This window comes from Bactrocera dorsalis, chromosome 4 (genome assembly GCF_023373825.1).
Source record: "Bactrocera dorsalis isolate Fly_Bdor chromosome 4, ASM2337382v1, whole genome shotgun sequence".
Classification (NCBI taxonomy): Eukaryota; Metazoa; Arthropoda; class Insecta; order Diptera; family Tephritidae; genus Bactrocera; species Bactrocera dorsalis.
Window position 1 is genome coordinate 49452481 of NC_064306.1, and position 18574 is coordinate 49471054.

At 34.5% G+C, this 18574-nt stretch overlaps 4 protein-coding genes across 5 annotated transcripts; 2 read left to right on the forward strand and 2 right to left on the reverse strand.

The window, feature by feature from the left end:
• Positions 1-9320: 9320 nt before the first annotated feature.
• LOC105223190 (protein stunted) lies at positions 9321-10838 on the forward strand. 2 transcript variants are annotated; one of them, XR_852458.3, is made up of 5 exons: positions 9321-9484; positions 9612-9681; positions 9752-9812; positions 9946-10007; positions 10705-10838. XR_852458.3 is itself a non-coding variant. In XM_011200833.4 (4 exons), exons 1-4 carry the CDS (start codon positions 9453-9455, stop codon positions 10725-10727), a joined length of 186 nt encoding a protein of 61 aa, XP_011199135.1. In that variant the 5' UTR covers positions 9321-9452; the 3' UTR covers positions 10728-10838. The 2 variants fall into 2 exon arrangements, 1 of the variants encoding a protein (XP_011199135.1); XM_011200833.4 differs by lacking the exon at positions 9946-10007.
• A 27-nt stretch (positions 10839-10865) lies between these two features.
• On the reverse strand, positions 10866-13107 carry LOC105223191 (peptidoglycan-recognition protein LE). The gene is made up of 6 exons (XM_049454199.1): positions 12504-13107; positions 12143-12430; positions 11945-12058; positions 11806-11870; positions 11286-11500; positions 10866-11227 (listed from the first exon to the last, which is right to left on the reverse strand). Exons 1-6 carry the CDS (start codon positions 12727-12729, stop codon positions 11077-11079), a joined length of 1059 nt encoding a protein of 352 aa, XP_049310156.1. The 5' UTR covers positions 12730-13107; the 3' UTR covers positions 10866-11076.
• Positions 13108-13468: 361 nt separating this feature from the next.
• On the forward strand, positions 13469-15213 carry LOC105223189 (mRNA cap guanine-N7 methyltransferase). The gene is made up of 3 exons (XM_011200832.4): positions 13469-14662; positions 14724-14876; positions 15022-15213. The coding sequence occupies exons 1-3, from the start codon at positions 13576-13578 to the stop codon at positions 15099-15101; spliced, it is 1320 nt and encodes a 439-aa protein (XP_011199134.2). The 5' UTR covers positions 13469-13575; the 3' UTR covers positions 15102-15213.
• On the reverse strand, positions 15188-17597 carry LOC105223188 (ribosomal RNA processing protein 1 homolog). The gene has a single exon (XM_011200831.4). It carries the CDS (start codon positions 17471-17473, stop codon positions 15365-15367), a length of 2109 nt encoding a protein of 702 aa, XP_011199133.2. The 5' UTR covers positions 17474-17597; the 3' UTR covers positions 15188-15364.
• Positions 17598-18574: the final 977 nt, after the last annotated feature.

Below are 18574 nucleotides of genomic sequence, written 5' to 3' on the forward strand. Positions count from 1 at the left end.
TCCCAATTCTGCCTTCCTACTCGGGAACTAGGCAAAGTATTGAAAAATTCCTTTTCATTAATGAAGACATATTTAATTTTTTTTTATTATTATAAGTTCCCTAAGGCATTGGAACTCAGATATTTTTCTAAATTGCTGGAAACTTTTTCCCTGTATTTAAAACGTAAATCTATAAATATCGAAGCATTTTCACTTAAGTCCACGATTTTGGCCGATTCGTTGCTTTTGTACTTATTTTGATTGTCTTCAATTGACTCAGAACGGTTTCCCCGGAGCGATCAGTTTAGTTTTCTGAATAGCCAGAAGTCGCACCGAGCTAAATCAAGCGAATACGGTGATTGCGACACGGTGGTTGTGACACGGTAATAATTGAAAATTTGACGAAAAACTCACGAAGAATCAATGCAGTATGCGACCGGTGCATTATCATTGTCGACCCATAATTCCGAATTTTTTTTTATGAATAGCTTCGCGTATAATAACGCATAATACTCGAATAGTATTCCTTATTGACAGTTTGGCCGGTTGGAAGGAATTCGGAGAGCACCACACCTCGATAATCGAAGAAAACTGTCAACATAACCTTTATTTTTGACCTGCTTTGACGTGGTTTTGGCTTCGGTTCACCTTTGCCACGATATTCGTTTAAAATTTACTGATTTTGATACCAATCGTGGTTTTACTTTCCTTAGGTCCAAATGATCTTTCAAAATGGTTTACACTGGTCTTTCCGATATTCCAAAGATGCCAGTAAGATCTCTGCTGTTAGTCGTCGATTATCAAGCAATAATTTCTATATTTTATTGAGGTATTGATCATCAGTTGGTGTTGATGGTCGCCATGGAAATGGTTCGCCATCAACGCGTTCTCGACCCACTGAATAATTTTTACCAGTCAAAAGCACTTGTTTGCTACAAACAATTATCACCGAAGCCTTTTCCAATATTCTAAACATTTCGGTACCAAATATTTTATTCCACACATAAAATTGAATGGAACTTGTTTGTTGTATAATTTCAATCATGTACTAGAACGACAACCGTATATAAAACACTAATAATTATTTTAATGTGAAAGTTGGTACAGATGGGACACGACAGTCACAACACCGTAGAAAAAAAAATATTTCGACGAATGGGTTTCCGTGAGAGATTTAAATTTAAAAGGCTTACTATTTCTTGCCTATAGCAGTATTTAGTATACATATACACAACTGATCAGCTGAGCTGAGTCCATTTAGCCGTGTCTGGTTAGCTGTTAAATACTTGAACTAAGTTCCTCAGTTTTTGACTAGAGCTTTGAAAGTTTGCTCGTTGGCTTTCCTCTCCAAGAAGCTGCTCATTTACCGATGACCTAAACTACTACGTATATATTTTTATAATCTACCAATAAGTTCTGCATATTTGCTTCTGTTTTCCATTTGCTATTTTTTAAATCCACGAAATTTGTTATAAATGACCCCAAATAGTCTAGTGAGATATACAGAAGTTATTCTTAGAATTTGCTCCCATTTAAATAGTAGTAAATAAATTAGTGCGCATTTAATAATAAATTACACGATATCGACATAAATGTAGCAGCTCCCTGTTGGCACATAAGTGCTATTTAATTGAATAATTAAATGAACTCAGTAAACCCCCAATTACTGCAATCATATGACAATTATACAAACATTTAATTACTATAATTTGCACATTAAAAACAGCGAACAATTCAGTGAAAGTTATGTCAAGAGAAATGGAAGGAGAGAGAAAGTGAGAAAGCACTTAAAATGCAACAGAACTGGTGCACCTGTGGAATTTAATGCATTTTTATTGTTGTCGCTATATTTTTGCGCACAACAACAACACAACAATGTGTGTAATTTTAAATCATTAACAGTTATGCATGCGCACGCACCAATAAATATGTATGTGAGTATGTAAGCTTATTGCACAGCCTACACAAAGGCATCCACCCATTTACCTGAATTCACATGACTCGCCACAATTCCGGGCCACCTATTTGCGCCAATGACTAATGCACTCACTTCGCTTTGTATGTATGTAAGTAGGTGGAAATTCAATTACTATTATGTGTTTATAGCATTATTATTTGAGTGACGTATTAATTGTTGTCATAAAATTGTGATGACAATTTGGCAGACTCGACAGTTATTTTGTTCGTTCTTTCTCTAACAACTTGACGGCTGTAAACTATGTGTACTGGGCCGCAAGTGATTTCGTAGCTGCTAAGCATTATCATTATCTGAACACTGAGTAATCCAGACAGTCGCAACTTGCTTATCAAATTGGCTCAAGTTTATTAAATGCTATTTGCTTTGTGATTGTGCTAATTTTCGACACTGACAAATAGGTCATGTGTGGGACTAGATACCGTTATAACAAGAACATGAATCCACGAACCCATTGAGTGGCTCTGTTATAACGGCAAACAAATTTAAATCCCAAAAGTATATTTTTGGTACTAAAAATCTGTATTTTTCTTTATTTGTCAAACAGCAATAAGACACACGCTAAAAATTGAGGATGTTCGTGCAGTCAACCAGAAAAAATAATATTAAAAAAAAGATATGTTACTTTTATTGTGTTTATAACTTGGTTCGTGCGTTTTTTTAATCTGAATTACTCCAATTTTTGGTACTCTGTTCCGATTTGAAACATATTCCACATTTTCCGCATAGTTATAGTCGGCTTTAAAATATCATTATACATCACATCCTTCTAATCCCACCAAATATGGAGCAATAACTTGGCGTCATGGACATTCAGCTAGCCGTTGATTTGGCTGATTGGCCAGGTTTCACAAAAGATGTTTTAAGCCTACCTTAGCTTAATAGATCCACTTGTCATCACCAGTCACAATCCGGTCGGAATGTATTCGGAGTGCGCCACACTTCGATAACCTTGAATTTTTGATTTGTGGCTCACTTTTGCCACATTATTCGGCTGATCAATCGTCTATTTCCGGGTCGTAAACATAGATCCAAGAATCATTGCCAGTAATAGTACATTTCATGACATAATAGTCGGAAAGCATTGTTTCACAGACGTTAACGCGAGCTGTTTTTCGAAAAAAAAGTATCATGCTTTTACCTTTCATAGGTCCAAATGATCTTTCAAAATAGTTTTCACTGATCCTTCCCTTTGAATAATTTGTATCAATCAAAAGCACTTGCTCGCGATAAACAATTGTTACCGAAGGCCTTTCATTCTGAACATTTCCCGCGAAGTTTATATTAAAAAGTCACATTATTTTTTGTCCAGAGTAGTGTGTAGTATATACATAACTAATCAGCCAGTCACAATCCGATGCGAAAACGACTTTTTTATAGCGTTAAAGCAGCATTTCTGACATGCAAAATTCTCTTGGCTGCAATTCATACGGCATTCAATATCCTTGCTTTTGAATGAGTCCAGCTGTTTTGTAACGGCTGTTTATGTGACTCCCAAAAATCTCGTGGGCTGTTCTCAAGATTGGCAACAATTTTCATTGAGAAATGCTTTTATTTCCTCGTCTTTAAACTTTTCTGACCACCTAAGACAATCTTTTTCTTCCAAGCTAAAATCCCCAAATTCGACACGCTCAGCTTGAGTATCTTAACCATTAACCTTCACTAAAATACGATGGCTTTCTCCTGAGGTTTTCTTCATATTAAATTAATAACGAAGAACTGTCACATTTTATTTGAGTGAGAAAAAATAATTGCGGTTTAGCCTTCAAATGAATGAAATATACTGAAAAATACCCTCAAAGACGATAATATTCCAACGCATATTCGAAATATCGGAATAATGGACTAATAATGAAGTTACGGTATCCCTTGGGAAACCACAAAGTTGTATGTAAGTATATCACAACATCATATTGAAGTCGTTCTCGGTCTATATACAGCAATATTTTTAAAGCTTTCTTTTCTGACTCCTGCAAAATTTCTTATGACGTTTTGGATACCAGTTCTCATGAAAACGTTAAGCATACTCGTATTGGAACTGCTTTTATAATGAGAGTTTCGGTGTTGATAGATAACTTTATGGGATGACAGTTATCGTCTTATTTATTACCCGTTGTTTACATTTTATGGGGTCAATGACCCTTTTGCTTATCTTGAGCCGGGACAACACCCTTCGTTTACATTCAGCCAAGTCAACAACTACTGACCTTAGTTACATACAAGGCGAAATTGAATGACAACCACGTCTAGTTCTTATATAATACATCTTCAAAATCCATCTGTTTCTTTCACTTCCAGTACACAAATCAAACACCAATGCATATATCGGAATACAACTTTACACAAGTAGTTTTCTGAAGGTATTTAATCTTATGCCAAAAATTAACGAAATTTGACCAAAACTTTAACGGTCAATATGTAAGAAATCTTAAAGAAATTCAAAAATAATCGCTTTCTAATAACAGTGCATCTACTTGATAATCTGAGTGCGATACTTTTTTTAGTTTAATACAATGTTTTGCCAACGCCTGAAGGTATTTCCCCGGCTTTGATACTGGCGAGAGTACAAAATGTTCACTTACACCCGAACTTAGCCCTTTATTACTTATAAATTAGGTTTGGACTTCATCTATCAACATTTGTATGTATGCATGTCATTATTATTAGTATTTTTTCAATGATACTATAGAGAATTGCATGCTCAGGCAAGTTAACTGTAATTATAGCAATTGAGCTTAAGTTGCTATTAATTTAATAGTAGCTTATTTTTTAGAGTTTTCTTCGCTTCTGGAAAATGCCTTACACGACTTTCTCACACTCTCCACTTAATTTTCGATTAAAAGGCTTTAATTATTACAAATATGTATTTATAAAAATTAACTAAATTTGAAATGCATAAGCACGTATAAAACAGAAGAACAACAACTCTATAATTTCTCTAGCATTTTCGTTGGGGTTAGAGCTAGTTATTTGTTTGTTATTAGCAGTACTAGGTAACTTTTTTTATTTATTATATTTTTACATACGAGTATAGTATTTCCAAATTGTAATGAAATTTCTCATTTCTGTTTAGTTAAATCAAACAATTATGCAGCGAAAATGTCTTATGTATGTTATACAGTAAATATGCCCTGTGTATGTACTCAGTTTTATGATTACTCTATTTCATATTCTGCAAATCATTGACAATGACAATATGCTATCTGACGATTACTCATCCTCAATGACTGTACATTTCCTTAAAATGTGAAATCTTCAGCGACGCTAATGAAATCTTTAAAATCTATGATAAAATCACGTGATAGTAACTAGATATTTAAAATAATGATAGGTAAGTTGTTAGGAAGGTAGTGTGGCTGCTTGAGGACGCACCTGGGGTTTTCATTGTGAAACCACAGGAACTAACATCCCCTCATCCTCTATTGCTTCTGTCTGAATCACTCGAGGCTTCCGATAAAATATCGAAATATCGTCAAGAAACCCTAGACCGATGGTTACGATTCTTTTCCTATTTGGAGCATTACATTCCCATGGCAAATGTTTTATAGTATCCTCATTTTTTACTCACTGACGGCTTTTACAACAGTCATTATTGGCATTCCTAGCCTACTGGCATGACTTCCAATTCGACAATGAGCTATTAATACTCCTACTAGAGTTCTTATGTCATTCCTTTGGAATTTTAAACACGTTTGCCAGTTTGTTGGCCAGGTTAGGGATTGTCTTCACCAAGACTCAGCTATATCTATAAGATATTTGTCGATTAAATACACAGTTACCAAGAATATCACTATGTCTTAGAATCCCTTACAGGTTTATCGTGAAATAGGATGTTAAATCCAATAGGCAATCCAAGCATTCCTTCACTAACTTTGTCGTAACCCTAAGAGACTTTGGTGACTTGAAAGCCGTAATAAGTTCATTGCTGTTAGCACACTGCTTGTCAGAACAAGAAGACTTTCTTTCATTTCTGTGATCTTCCGCTTTAAGGATTACTTAATTCAATAATGTAAAGATTCTAATTAATATTAATTTTAAACAATAAGCCAATATAAATTTATTATGGAAATGCCAGTTGCTCCTAATGAGGTTTAGTTCTCTAAAAAAGAAATACGAATATCTTAAGAATTTGATTTTGAGGTAGTGTCATTTCCATACAAAACCGATTATAATTCTTATTGAAACAATAATTTTCTTACTCTCTCGTAAATTGAAAAATGTTTGAACCTTTCTACTACACCTTTCTACAATTTTTTCCAAGAATTGTACAAATTTTTATTATTCAGCCCTCAGCCTACTTCATTTGCTTAAGTATATTGGAATAATACATATGTATATTAATGGAATTATATAACTTAGCTAATGCTAAATCGAGCAAATCTAGTTACATGTAGACATACAAATATTCTACTTAAGAATTATTCCTCATACGACATAAATGCCTTATATAAGTTTATACATATTTAAATGCCTACCTTTGTACACGTCTGACTTTAGTTATAATGATAACATATTAGTATTTCCTTTAGTGCTTATCTCAGCTTATTCTTAAAAATTGCAAATCATGCGAAATTCACCGCTCTAAACAGCCACATTATGTGTGATGATTACCTTGTCGCGATGGCGTGAGGTAAACAATTACATTACAAGTAGAACTTAATTTTAATTTATTATATTTTGTAAATATGCAAGCCCAAAGAAATTAAATGGCGAAGACAAACGCTTACATGTACATACATTTGTACTCAACTGTGCAAGTACCCTGCAGGAATATTTTGCCGGTGGTCAATCTCCAAAGACAAACACACGATATTCTCACTAATGAACGATCAGGCTATATTAAGTTTGCCACGAAGATTGTAACTCCCAGAAGAAAACGTTAGAGGCTCTATAAAGTATACAGATAAATTATGATTGAGACGAGCCTAGTCGAAAACTAATTCCGCAGTTTTCGAGATGACGCTCTGAAACTTTGTACACGTTCTTTTCTCCCTAAGGAGCTGCTTATTTTTCGGAATCATACATATCGTTTAACTATAGCATAAAGCTGCCATACAAACTAATCGATAAAACTCAAGTCATGTATGAAAAACTTTTTTATTTGCCGAGAGATCTTTACAAAATTTCTCATAGATTATTATTCAAATCTTTGCTACAATATTCGAAAGAATTTTTGAGATCGGACAACTATAGCATACAACTGTCATACAAAGTGGGCGATCATAATCAAGATCTTGTATGTAAACCTTCTTTATTTGACAATATATCGGCTTGAATTTTGGCAGAGATTATTGTGCAATACAAGGCTAAAATATCCGAACATATAGTTCTAATCGGACAACTCTAGCATATAGCTGCCAAACAAACTGGCAGATCAAAATCAGGTTCTTCTATAGAAAACTTTTTTATTTTCACAGATATCTTGATGGAATTAAACACAGACTATAATCCAATGCAACTTTACAATATCAGCAAATATTATTCAGATTGGACCAATATTGCATATAGCTGCCATACAAACTGACAGAATAAATCAAGACACAGACCTTTTTAAAACTTGCTTTAAAAAATGCACGTAAACAAAAACAAATGTGGAGTTTCAATAACTTCAAATTTTTCCTAGAGGGCAATAAGTATGTATACTTGTACATACATTTATAGTATGTACATCTAAACACCTTCATATACATATACACACAAGAGATTAAAAGCATTTAAGAGTAAGTGTAAACTCGCGGAAGATTAACACATCAAGTGTGGCAGCATCACGCACGGAACAAATAATTTCGTAATAATGCAAAACAATGCAATAAATAATACTCATTAATCGGAGCAGAGAAATACGTTGAGCAAACATAATTCAAGGTTAAGGCGAACCGAATGCGATCGTGTCGCGCGCACTTAAAATAGATTCGCTCCTTTGTTTGCGGCGATTCTCAAAATAGCCTAAGCCTTAAAGTAACGAGAGCTGTAAGCCCTTAAAGTTTAACTAGACTTTACACTTCTGATCTTTATTGACTCTGCACAACTTGCTTACACAGAATATCTGTATTGCGATTTCCTGAATAAAAGATTAAAAGCTTAACGCTCTGCTAGTAAGTATTAGGCAATATTTTTCATCTTTTGAGAATATGCGTCTCAAGTTTAGTGAGGAAATTCTTCAAATAGTACTTCGATTTGATATTTCCTGAAGTAAGTTGATCCTCCTCTAATCCCTACTAGAAATTTACGGTGATAGTAATGCACTCAATTCATTTGGCGGTGGCCGTGTATAAAACCTAATCTGAGACAGTCAAAAAAAGGTATCGATATGATTTTACCTCGACTTCACACAATCAATATCGACTATTAGCTTCCTAAAACTCTTACAACTGGGAAGAGTCGAATCTTATTGAAGGCCAGCAGCTCACTGGATAACTTGCTACATATGGGTGTACCGAAACGATCATAAAGCTCACGCAAGGCCTAGGCGCCTCTCGTATATCTGTGTGCAGATAAAAGACCACCAGAAATCGTCTCTATGACACTGTGACGCCATAATCTCTTATTATTTTATTATTTGAGAGTAATTACTATGAAATGCCAAAGATGTGCGCTGCTTGGGGCCATAAATGCCTCGTGTGTAGCAGCTTAAACGCTTTGTGGCGCGTGTGATCACGAATTCTTTGCAGAATACTTATTTATACATATGCGTCAAAGAAGTCACAAGAATCTATTTTAAGATTTTTATTGCACTTTAAGTTTTATGATAAGCTTCACATTTCTCTAGTACCACATGCCGAATAACAAATTATTCCATCTATCAGTCCCACTCACATGGGATAAATTAAAATACTGAATTCTTATCTGAGATACCTTTCAAAATAAATTATTGCAAATATTTTGTTACTGATTTTTCAAAGTTCTCGAGCTGCTTTTGTCATATTTTATTATGCACAAACTTTGACTCATCTTTTTTGGTTTTAATTAAATTAATAAATATTGCTGAATTGAGAATATATTCATATATTTTATTCTCAATTTGTTATAAATTCTTTAGAATTTTGTTTTTGTATCTTTGTATTTCTTATTACAACATCTTATCACAATAGTATTTAAAAAATACGTGCATGCATAAGCATGTGTGCTCATGTTTTCCTTTGCATTACTTGAAGCAATAAAAATCACGCATACGCCATGGACAACAGAAGCCAATTTAACATACGTTGAATTACAAGCCTACAAGTATGCAACAAAGCTCATGTTAACTTATACATTTTCCTTGTAAATATTCGATTTTAATTTTGTGAGCTCTGTGCCGCGCACTCGCCACCCTGCAACTGTGCATTGTACTTTAGAGAAGAAGCAGCATTGGTGTTGACAGTAGAATTGTCAAAGATGTCACATTTCCAGCTGTCATACAGCAGTTTTTTTGTGAAGAAATACGGCAGTATCAGCGAGTGCAGAACTTTTGCTAATTTTTTCCAATTGTGTTAAAAGCAAATAAAATCATAGCAAAATGACTAACGCATGGAGAGCCGCTGGACTTACGTAAGTAGCATAAATCAATTTGAAAGAAGTAATGAAATAGTTGGCACAAATATAAATGCACTGTTTCATTACTAACACACATTACGTAATTGCAATGGAACATGGCATAACTTTTATACTTTTCCAGCTACATCCAATACTCTAACATCTGCGCTCGTGTTGTGCGCCAATCACTGAAGGCTAACCTGCGTAACGATGTAAGTTAAGAAAGTTATAAATCCTTATTGATGGGAAAATAAGTTATCCACTTTTTACTATTAATTGCAGGCCGCTAAACGCAACGAGACTCATGTGAAGTTCACACCATGGGCTAACGGCAAACCTGCACGTAAGTATTATAATCGAGTGTAGTTTAAAAGTCATTGTATAGGTTACAAATTGTGTTTATAATTTTTGAATTCTTGGTTTTTAAACTATCTTTTACATTTTCTTTAAACCTGTATATCATATTAAATTTTCAGATGAGAAGTAAAGTAGCCACAAGCTAGTTATTTATATTAGCTTAAACAACGTATGTGATGTTGTAAGTGAAAATCAGCAGCAACAGTTCGTTTATAGCCAATTTATTTGTTGATATGCCCAAATTGCTACTAACAAACATACATACATACATATGTGTGTGCTTCACAAAGTTTTATAAGATATGTTTATTGCTTAACAGCACCCCTCTGTCTCGCAATATGCCGCGAAAATCCTGAAAATTCCCCTAAACAAAAAAAATATACATTGATCAAATAATCGATGAATAATATAAGATTTTCGAACAGTGATTCCCCACATAATTTAACAAATATGCTTACACATTTTTAGCATTGAAAAAAATTAAAAGGCAGAGACAAATCATAACTGTTGTTTCCCACGCATGATCTCTTGACTTCCGGCAAATTCGTTCGTTGCGAATACAAAGCAAAAAATCAAAAATGAGTTACCTGCTTTGTTTTATTACTCCTTTTGTTTTAATTGTGAAAAATTAATTGCAGTTATTTATTTATTTTTTTTTTTTACTAATTGCCCCTTTTGTATCTAACAAGATGTTTTCAAAGTCGACCTCAAAATTACCGCATACTGGTCCAACGCGCCTTATCACCTTGGCTGCGGTTTGTTGACATGTATACAAACATTTGTACTTTGCTTTGTATAAATTCCTCGTTTATCGCCTATTTTATTTGCATGCTTACTTATATGAACAAATAAGTGTAATAATTTTATTTATTTTACAGGCCGCGCTACTGAAGAAGCTTAAGTCTCCTTTGGGTATACTATCGCATTTATCAGTAGCAACCGACGACATCATGGTTCATTTCAGTTGTTTTACAGGAATTTCCGTTTCTGTATACGCTCGAGTAATAAATAAATTAAGAACTACCTAAATACAAATGAAAAAAAAAAACATATTTTTTATTATATTAAAAAATCTTAGGTACATGAAATGCGCATTATATGCAAGTAGATATTAGTGTAAACCGACAATATTTAAAGTTTATGGTAAATAGAGAGAATGTAATTATTCAAATTAATTCCGGCAATTGATAGTGACGTGCACAGCTTCGAAGTTTGTTTGGTTTCTTAAATTTATTTTATCATGTTGTATACTATTCATTGTCCTCCTCTTCGCCGATATTGTAAAAATGTTCCCAAGTTTGCAACTCTTCATACAGCTTACGACCTGGGCTCTCTGTCGAACGACACTGACAATGCGCAATAAGTTTGTAATCTGGTGCCAGATGGCCTTCCTCCACACCTCTACAAAACGGAACTGAATGAGCACACAACAACTCATAAGATTTTAGAAACTACTAACCGTTTCAAAAAGTTTTTGCAAGCATTCAACGCTACTTTGGTGGGTAATTGTCGCATAAAGCAACCAATGAATGAAATACCCATGGATTTAGAATTATAACCAATTGTGTGAGCACCCACCACACCCCATCCGCGGCCTTCGTAAACATTGCCATCACAACCAACTAGAAAGTTGTACGCGATATCGTTCCATTCACGTGATTCGATGTGAAAGCACTAAAAGGGAATAGAATAATTAATATTCTCAATTATATATTGCAAAAAATATTTCTTTTCTTATAAGAAGAAATTTAATTCTCGCTTTAACAATCTTTCAAATATAATAAATCAGCAGAATGAAAGCAAAGATAATAAAGTCTGAAAATATGACCTTCTTAAGTCTGAAGCTTGCAAATATTTTATCATATCACTTTCATACATTGTCTTATCACAGATCCACTTAACTGAACGAATTTTTCCTATAATCTTATATAGATTGTATTCTAGTTGGAACACAAATAATTAAAAAAAATTAATTTTACCTGTATGTCTCGTATTATGCGCACATTTATCGCTTGCTTCTCCGAGCTCTCTGTCGCGGTATGCGCTGCAAATTATATACACACATTTTATTTAAACCGATCTTAAATCATAATCACACACTGCATTTACTATACTTACCTACAATCACTAACTTCACTGGCTCTTCTATGTAATCATACTCCTCCATGGGCTTTTGGGCAAGCCAAGTACTCCGTGGAATGACGGCACATAGCTCTTTGGGTATTTTATACTCTAAAAAGACAGAATAGCAAAGACAATATTATTATTATTATTTAAATACTTTAAACAAACATACATTCTACAATCGAAACTTACTTATGCGGTCGATAAATGCATCTCGTTTGACGCGCTCTTCTTGCTCCTCACTAACGGGTGTTATTGGCGAATCATTGTTGTCTTTGTTGGTAGAAGTTTGTCGCGTTGTGAGCGGAAGTTGTTTTTTAATGCGCTGTATTATCTGTATGTTGCCATTAATGTTTGTGACGTTACCGATGGAGACATTTGAGGAATTTTCAATATGCACATTTTCCAATGTCTGTACACTATTTATAGAATTGAGCAGCTGTCGCAGATTTTCTATTACCACAGACATATCCGTGGGCGCTGTTTAATTTACCAAAAACAGAAACAAATTAATTAATATTTTACTGTGTTACATTCAACAGCTAATACTTACTATACTGGCTGCCCAATACTGTAGTGGTTAATGTATTATTTGTTAGATCAATATCCTCTTCAGCTTCTGTTATGTAGTCTCCATCACTGCTGGAAATTATTGAAGATTCCGCTATGGACGAAATATCATCCTCCTCTATTTCCGGTTGGCTAAGTTGCTCCTGCTGCTCTATCCATTCTCTTGTTGCTGCCACTTTTGTAGCATTGAGATCCCCAATTTCCGACATGTTTGCTTTTGTATAAGAATTTCACGTTGGCTGTACCACAGCAATCTTTAATTTGTCTTAATATTATTTATCACTAATCATAATTCACGCGCAGACCTTAACTTATCTTATCTGCCAAACGCAAAAAGTGTTTATGCATATTTCAGATTTTCATATTGATGAACCTGATTTGACAATTTACTTTAAAATAGTTTTTTTTTTCATCCATACATACACACACTATATGTATTATAATACGCTATACTTGCTTTTTATTTGACTATGCCGTTGTAAGTTATTAAAGCAGTTAAACTAAAGAAGTCTAACGACTTTACACAAAATCTAAACAACAATAAAAACAAATACTAGTGCTGAGTAAAATGACCCATTCAATCTAGTCTTTGACCACTGTCAAAAAAAATTCAAATTAAACAAAGCTGAGGTGAAAAATTATTAAGGTGGCCAGCTGTTGCTCAAATGGTAAATAAAAATTGGTGAAATTTATCGCAAGATGTCAACATAACATAAAATAAAAGTTAAAGCTAATATATCAATTGACTTGCGTTGGTGATTACATGAGTACATTAATATTTGCTTATAATATAAATAAATAATATTGATTCATTAATAATTACGTGGTCATTAGCGGCAGCTCAAGAATGATAGAAACAATTCTCTATCATTTTGGTGGCAGCTCTTTAGTGGGAACTGTTCCAAAAGCGATAAGCATAGAACACATGAAACGCACTCCATTTTTGTTTGACACATCTAATTGCCGAAAATCAGTTGTCAATTTATTTTCGGTCCAATTACATACTAATTTTTCTTGATTGTTAAATTTCTTTATTGTTTATTGTATCGTGTTCAATGACTGAAATGACTGAAAGCTATAGTAGTAAAGATGAAGACGATGACAGTAGTGATGGTGAGAATGCACAAAAATTGCAATCAACTTCCACTGGATACCAAAATATTAGATTGGAACAACAGGTAGTCTCGCTTTCGGCCGAAAGTGATGACAGCGACGATCCTATTCCTAAAGAAAGGCGATTTATTGAAAACACTGCCAAACAAACGGAAGGCGCTACAAATGAGGAAAGTGACAGCGGCGGTCCGGAGGAGGACGTTGCTGAACCCATAACTGATGGCAATATGCGCATTGTTGCTTCGCATTATAATGAACTGAAGGAAACCGGGCGCAAGGAGCGCCTTCAGTCGCGTATTGTTTACATGCGAAACTTTAACAACTGGTTAAAGAGTCAACTAATCGCAGAGTATTTAGCACGCATTAAAGCACAACAACGTGTAGGTGATCCTATGCGCGTTCTAGATTTATGTTGCGGTAAAGGCGGTGATCTTCTCAAATGGGAAAAAGCCAATATAACCCATCTTATTTGTACCGATATTGCTGAGGTGTCTGTGGACCAATGTAAAAAGCGTTATGAGGAAATGCAATCGCGTGCGGATAAATCAAAATTCGCTACGAAATTCTCTTCTGAATTCTTTGCCTGTGATGCCACTTTAGTACGTCTACGTGAGCGCTACAAAGATAAATCACTTAAATTGAATTTAGTGTCATGTCAATTTGCATTTCACTACTCCTTTGAGTCTCTTACTCAAGCCGAGTGCATGGTTCGCAATGCCGCCGAATGCTTGCAACCGGGTGGATATTTTATAGCGACTATTCCGGACGCAAATGAAATTATGCGTCGTTTGCGTCAATCTCCAAATCCTCGCAGTATCGGCAATGATATTTATAAAATCGATTTCGTATGTGACACAGATCCTCCACCACTTTTTGGTGCTAAATATCAATTTCATTTAGAGGGTGTCGTCGATTGCCCAGAATTTTTAGTGCATTTTCCAACATTGGTTAAATTGTGCCGCAAACATGGTTTAAAACTTGAGCGGAAAGCAACATTTGCTGATTACTACAAAGAGTCTTTGGATAAAGGTGAGATATGTTTTTTTTTTTTCAAATATACAAATATATTTATGTAAATAAATATTTACAGGTCGCACGCTGCTGCAACGTATGAATGGTTTGGAAACTGTAATACCAAATCGACGAGGGAAAGATCCCGAGTTTCAGCATTTACAGACATATTTCAAAGGAGGTTCATCAAAATCCGTAGGAACCCTCTCTCAGTCTGAATGGGAAGCTACAAGTAAATATCTAACAATTTATTGTGGCTTAATATGGAATATTACCCACACAGGTTTACAAACTATTTGCATGAATTTTTTTTTTGTTCCACATATAACCACCATTTATATATAGATTGTGCACTTAAACCATATCATTTCTTACAGCTCTTTATCTTGTGTGTGCATTCCGTAAGTGCAAGAACACATGGGACAATGAAGGCAAACCCGTTTTCGAGTTCGACTAGATGCGTATAATAATGTCTCAAGGTTCATTGGGGAAAGCTATAATTATTTCTTTAAGTGTTGTACTTCTAATAAGCAGCAATAAAACTTATTTTACATGTTTAAAAACTTTAATACACGTATTTATTATATATTCAATTGACACAATTCAATCGTGAAACATATACATACGTCCGTATGTATTATTAGTTTAATTTACTTAACTTCTATAGAATTAAAATATAAAAATCTTCACGCAGATATCGCTGGGTACAACTCACACAGTTCAAATTGTATCATTAGCTAGGCGTAAGCCAATTTTCTTTTTGTAAAATGGATTAATTGGACTAGGCATTGAGTTGGGTTTCAATAAGCCTTTTCCAGGCTTCTTGTCCGCATCATATGGCAAATTGGGAGAACTCCTAATTTGCTTTATGTACTCACTAGGATTTTGTGCAGTGTTATGTTTAAGAGCTATCTTCACCCGCTTTATGCTGCCTGTAGGTGTGGAGTTGTTCGCCGTACTCGTTCCCTTCTTTGCATTCACCGGTGTGGACACATTATGCAGCTTCTTTGCCAAGGGATTTGGCACAAGATTTGCGTTGGCATTTTTCAATTGTATTTTTCGCGATGGTATAAAGTATTCTATTTCGCCCTCTGCCAATGGCGTATCCCACTCAGTTTTAGCGGTTGAACCTTCTTTTTGCTTTTTAGGTTTGGTATCAACTTTTTCTGCCTCCTGTTCTGTCGTTGTTGCCTGTGCAGAATTTAGGTCTTTACTTTTTGATTGTTTTTGCTGTTTTTCTTCCTCTATTTTGTCGCTTTGTGTTGGAATCTTGAGTTCCTCTACATCTTGAGTGTTGTCTTTAATGCCATCAATATTACTAGTTTCTTCTGCTTCAAGCTCTGTAAATCCGTTAGATTTTTCGGTCTTGTTCTTCTTCTTTTTCTGTTTCTTCTTTGGTAATATATCTTCTGCACCTAATTCTTCTTCTACCCAGTTATCCATGAACGCATTCGATTTTCTTTTACGTTCCTTTAGATATTGCTTGGGTAAAGCTTTCAAAATAGTTTGATCGAAATTCGATTCATCGACTTCGGTGAAATTCAGTGAATTGAGCAACTTGCGCCGTTTTCTTTTGTTCAGCTGCTTTAATTTTCGTCCAACACCAAACAGTTCGTTTTCAACATTTTCTAATTTTTCTATTTTTTCTTTCATCAATGGTTTCTCATTTTCTGCCTTAAAGCGCGGCATACTCTTTACTCCCAATGGAAATTCACCACCCTGATAGGTTTTGAAAACCTCCAATAGCTTACGCAAACGCATCCTAATTTTTGTGGTAATATCCTCCTCTTTATATAAAAGTCTTTCCAATTCATCAATCACATATTTAGCGTTTAATGGCAGCTCAGGCATGAACACATCCACATTCCCTGCACGTGGATCTAAGTATTTCTCTTTGGATTGTAGTTCCGCTCCTTCATTTTCTTCGCCATCTTCGCCTTCCCCGTTTTCCTCCGCAACATCCTCAACTAATTCTATGTCGTTTATTGATTCAGTAGGGAAACCCATTAGTTTCCACGCATTAAATTTTTCGGAATATTCGCGACCCAAAGTACTTTGATACAGTAAATGTTCCAACACTTGTGATCGGCAGTGCGATACCAGTTTAGCATTGCGGCCTTTAGCTATATAAGTTACAAACGGAAGCACGAAGTTGCCCACTTGTTCGGCGTTAATTTCACCTTCAGATACTTTTGCCAATTCTTCAAAGAAAATGTCTAAATAGTGCATAGTCAAGCCTATAGCGGGGCTTTCCTCAGCCAAAACTGTCATTTTCATATGTTCATTAAATAATTTGATCGAGTCTTTAGTCCAGCCAGCGCCTCTCAAAACACGGAACATATAACGCAGCATTCGTCGTACCAACATCATGAATTTGTCAATACGCCATTGATCAATGCCAAACCATTCATTGCACATTGTTTTCATGAACGCGCCGAAAAAATTCACACTAGTTGCCACATCACCGTCGAAGCATTCAATTAATTTGCCTAATTGTTCGGCCAAATCTTCTTGCACCAATGGCTTATCTGACATCCACATATTGTAGTATAGGCCCTTCCAAATGCGTAGAAAATCCTCCTCTGAGAAAGGAAAAGAGCTACGTGCCCGTATTTGCAGCCATTTGCGTAGCTTACGGATTTGTCGATTACGTTTGTTGAGATCATTGCATGCAAGCGAACGCACAATGTGCACTTCCTGTGCTATTATACGTACATCTTTGGGAATTACTTCACGTACGACGTCCTCGTTTTCCTCTTCTTCAGTTGCATGTTGAAATTTTCGTGGTTTAAAATGTTTCTTAACTTTTTTATTTTTCATTATTACCATTTTATTCTATTTAATTGTTAATATACACTAGGACTCTTTGCAAAATTTGTTTGGAAACTTTTGCGCTGCCACCACGTGCTACGATTCTCACGAAAATTAATCTTGGAGTAATTTTGATAAATGTCAAAACAAACTCAAGTTAGCAACAGAGATGCCGTACTATGTAAGTTTTTTCATTTGGTAGTTAAGTTAACAGCATTAATTCGGAAAATTAATAAAAATAAATATGATTCATATACTTTTCAAAAAATTTTTGATATAATAAGACACATTTTTGTATAAATTTACTAAAATAAAAGTAACTAATTGAGCATACTCGCGAATCAGCTGATGATATATTTGCTGCAAACGAAACACAGCTACAGTTATTAATCTCGATCAAATTTTGACAACTAGTACCCGCGCGATTGTAATTTTGGCGTAAAATTGTTCAAAAAGTGTAATTAATTAGAATTTGCGTTACTTTATTTTGTAATAAGTTATAACAGGTAAGTTTGTGGTATATTCTATCCGCAAATATATTAAATAAAAATATGCAGTATTTTCAGACAACACAATGAATGCTTACATAGAACAGGCAATGGAAAAAGTCACTGATTTGCAACAACAAACTCATTTTTGCATAAATAACTACGATTACTATCATAAAAATAATGAATTTGAAATTTTACGTCAAAAGGAAAAGCACCTACGTGTTAGTGCAATGTATCTAAAGGAATTTCTCAATACACTGGATGCATTTCAAAATGCTATTCAAGACATATCAAGTCAATGCGACGAAATTGATGTGTTACTGGAAAAATCCACACAGAAAGGTAAAAAAGATGAAGAGGAGACGGATAGCAATAAAGAGAATATATAAAATGTTTAATTCTAGGACTAATTTCGTTAATTTGCTATAAGCATTTGATAAGTTGATATATAACAAAAATAAAATATTTTACACCATAACTACCTAGCATGTAAAAAATATGAAATTTGAACATTTTAAAGTTATATAATATGTTTAGATTTCCATATGAATAAGGTTTTACCAAACCAATAATTTTCTAAAGTTCTAGATTAATGTGTTAAAATTGCTAAAATGTCAACAACTAAACA